At 44.2% G+C, this 3541-nt stretch overlaps 1 protein-coding gene across 1 annotated transcript; it reads right to left on the bottom strand.

Moving 5' to 3' along the window:
• Positions 1–310: 310 nt before the first annotated feature.
• Positions 311–1753, bottom strand: LOC106815957. The gene has a single exon (XM_014820494.1). The coding sequence runs from the start codon at positions 1751–1753 to the stop codon at positions 311–313; it is 1443 nt and encodes a 480-aa protein (XP_014675980.1).
• Positions 1754–3541: the final 1788 nt, after the last annotated feature.

Genomic DNA, 3541 nt, shown 5'->3' with positions numbered 1-3541 from the left:
AACATTTACATTCATTATAATGGCAAGAGACTTTAATAAGTATTTCCGAAAGCGAGCATTATATATTATCATATTGTGAAAACAATAAAATTACTAACAACAATTATTAAAAAGTGGCGAAACCGTGCCAACATACCATACATATAGGAAAGCAGAATTTAAATCATTTTTATTAAAACACGTAGGTATTATCATACATAGGTATGCGATAACGGTATAGCTTCTACGGATACATTTAGAATTCTTAGGCATGTATTTGGCTAATTAAACGTTGCTATCTAAATAAGACACTCCTACTGCTTATCGTCAGTCAAACCCTCTCGCAATCCATGGTCTTACTTTGCTTTTTAACCTCGAGGTATTTCATGAAGCTGATTAAGAGTTCTATGCACAAGCAGCATCCGCCGACAAGCACACCGAGCAGTAGGAAGGTAAACAGGTTCTGTAGGTACGGCAGCAGTATCACGTTCGCTGACACAGATATCTGCTCTCGCAAACACCCAGGCACCTTAAGCATGTCATCCGTCCATTTCTGCAGGATGCCACTCTGATGTAGTATGGTGATTCCGTCGTTCAGCCGCTCATAGTACGGGTCACCGTACGCAAGCACGCACGTAGTGCTAGTCGGTAGTACAGTGATCGGCACCATCGCTAGTCTACATTCCCCCGAGCGCCTGTAGTCTCTCTGTGCGTGCAATGTTCCATACCAATCACCGTCGACAAATAGCGTGTATTTCCCAGTGAGGACTCGGTCTATAGCCTCATCTGTACTGTGGACCACCGCGTCGGGGTCGGCAAGCACCTTCTTCCACATCTTCCCCAGGTCTGACTCTGGTGGGCTTCCCTTGAGTAGGGCTTCGTCTATGAACCCGGGTACGATGGTAGGCGTGATCGGATAGTTGGCAGCTTCGTGCAGGGACGTGAACGGGTAGGCCACCTCTGTGTCCACGGAGAGGAAACTCACGAGACTACCCGTGTACGTGCCGAGGATCACGATTACAAACGTCCACCAAGAGAACCGCAGTGTGCGATCGGCAATTCTGCCGCTAACCCAGGTTCCGCCTTGGTTGGTAAGCGTGCCGAAAACGTAGACGGCAGCAGAGCTAAGTCCATGCCAGATGCATCGTGGGCTGTCGGCGGACAGGCTCAGGTATTTCAGCACGGGCAGCAGAACAGTAATGACAAGACTGCACGCGACAATGAGAACCCACGTCAAGGTCGTGAAGGGCACGAAGATGTTCAGTTTCGTCTGCGTTTTCTTCTCCGGGAATTTGATGAGCAGAACGTAGTAGCTCTGTAAGATCGGCTGCAGAAATCTCAGCAGCTTCGCTCGCTCCGGATGCATGCTCATGTCGCACGCCATGTCCATGCGGCCGGCTTCAACCTCAGCTACGACCTTACTGAAGCCGCCGCTACAGAAGGGAATCGCCGAGTACGTGAAGTTGTAATACGCTCCCAGCTCGCGTAGGATGTTCCGGTATATGTTCGATATCTCCGTGTTAACTGTCGAGCAATTGACGAAGCCAACTTTCAGTTCGACTCCGTGAAAATCAGGCGCCACTCGTGTTTTACGTATCGGAAAGTTTTCTTGTATTTCTCTCCCTGATGAAGTCTTACGGCATTGAAATCCAGGCTGTGCAGCGCTTTCAGCAATGTTCATCAAGTCGGCATTCAGATTCTTAGAAGCTATGAACCTCTCCATCGCGAACGAATGGGAATTAAATGCGAGCAGGAGAATTAACAGCCGCACCATGCTTGCGTTCACGCGCTCCCACGCTGCTATTAAACAACTGCTGGATTCCACAACAAGTCTGTGCAGCAGCTCAGCTGAGAATGCTGCTGCGTCTGCGTTTGTGTCTATTTTCAGCTACGGCTAGAAATGTCTACACGAACGATCGCGTCTGTTATCGTTGTCACCTACGACAACGCAATCAAAAATTTACAATCAGTAGTCGATATTTTGCGCCGAACTTTAGCTAAACAGTGAGACGGCGGTTTTCCTCCGCTTAGTTGAGAGTACTTGTCGATGTACTCTGTATTCATGTATGTCGTATGCACAAATAAAACCGTTTGAATCTTGTCACCACTCAGGCAGCGATGGGTTAGCGATCGATTCAGCCTTTCAAGCACCCCATTCGCGAGCGCAGAATTTCAGAACACCTGCAATCGATTTTTGTGTCGTAATCGTAAGACGGGTTCTGTCAAACAATGTTTGTAAACACATACATGTTTTGAACGATGTTATATTTTTAGCCTCGGGGTTGCGTGCCTTTTAAACGCCCTGTCTGCGACACAATTCCTTATTTAAAGGTTTTAGGGCGTTCAAAAAATGGCGCGTTCGCTATTGGCGATTAGAAGCGTTTTGCACCGGTAGAGGGCGTCCATAGGCAGCAGGCATCAGAGCCTTCAGGGGCCGTGCCAGAAAACTTCGTTAAAGTTACGATTAATTTTAAGTCTTATGCTTAATGTTAAGCGTTAATTTTTAATAGCGTCCCAGAAACACTAAACTAAACTTACTTAAGTGAAAACGTAACGATACACAGGAACTCTCTAGCACAAGCTGTTGATTGGATGGTGAATCACTGATCTCTACGATTCTAATGGATAGCTCTTAGCCATCAAATGTGAACGCCACCTCGACGCCACCTGCTCGCACTTGGCAACCACTCCTCAAGCTGAATCTGCCGCGTCTGTGCCCCGACAACATTTTCAAATAAAAATAAGAAAATGCGACTTATTCATTATTTTAAATTAGCATGAAAAAACTTTTGATCAATACTAAGAGATTTATATAAATAATGGATATGTATATTATCTAGATATATACAGCTAAGAATGAAGAGAAATGCACGATATAATAGTTTTTGCACATGACGTCCAACGGAGTCCCGTGCCTAGCTACTCGCAGCCATTCTAACAATAATAATTCTTTTTACCAGTCAAATCCACTAATACCTGCATATGAAAAACACTTTCATCACCATAGGCCTACGCTTCAACGCCAGCAGAGAGATGCCAACATGTGCACGATGCAATTGTCGAATAGGCAACGAAAGGATTGCTGGAAAATCGTTTCATTCTGTTATTGTCTTATATTCTAATACTTGTGCCCTACCATTGCGTGTTTTACTTAAATGAGCAAACACGAGTTTGAACTAGGCGAAGTTCTACGTCATCGGTATACCGTCGCCGATTATTTTCTCGTTAAAGTCACGGGTAGCTGACGTATGACGCCTGATTGGGATTGAGCTTCGTTTTTCTCCGCGATATTACAATACACATCCAAAATTATTAGAACTTCAATATGTGCAGCTCAGTGGCAACGGTTTAGAGCGGCTTGCGCCAAGTATGAAATGGTCGTTGGGATCGCGAATCCACTCACGTTTCTAATTTATTTTCCTGTTTTCTGTATTTTTTCCTTTATCTGTTATAACATTTTTTTTTCCAATTAAGCATAAATTTACATTATATTTACAACATTAAATAAAGACAATTAATTTTTACACAATTAAAAATTTATTTATTAATAATTAATAGAATC

The sequence above is a fragment of the Priapulus caudatus genome, unplaced genomic scaffold, assembly GCF_000485595.1.
Source record: "Priapulus caudatus unplaced genomic scaffold, Priapulus_caudatus-5.0.1 Scaffold1247, whole genome shotgun sequence".
NCBI lineage: Eukaryota > Metazoa > Priapulida > Priapulimorpha > Priapulimorphida > Priapulidae > Priapulus > Priapulus caudatus.
Note: the sequence above shows the minus strand (reverse complement) of the source record. Positions and strands in the feature narration are given on the sequence as shown.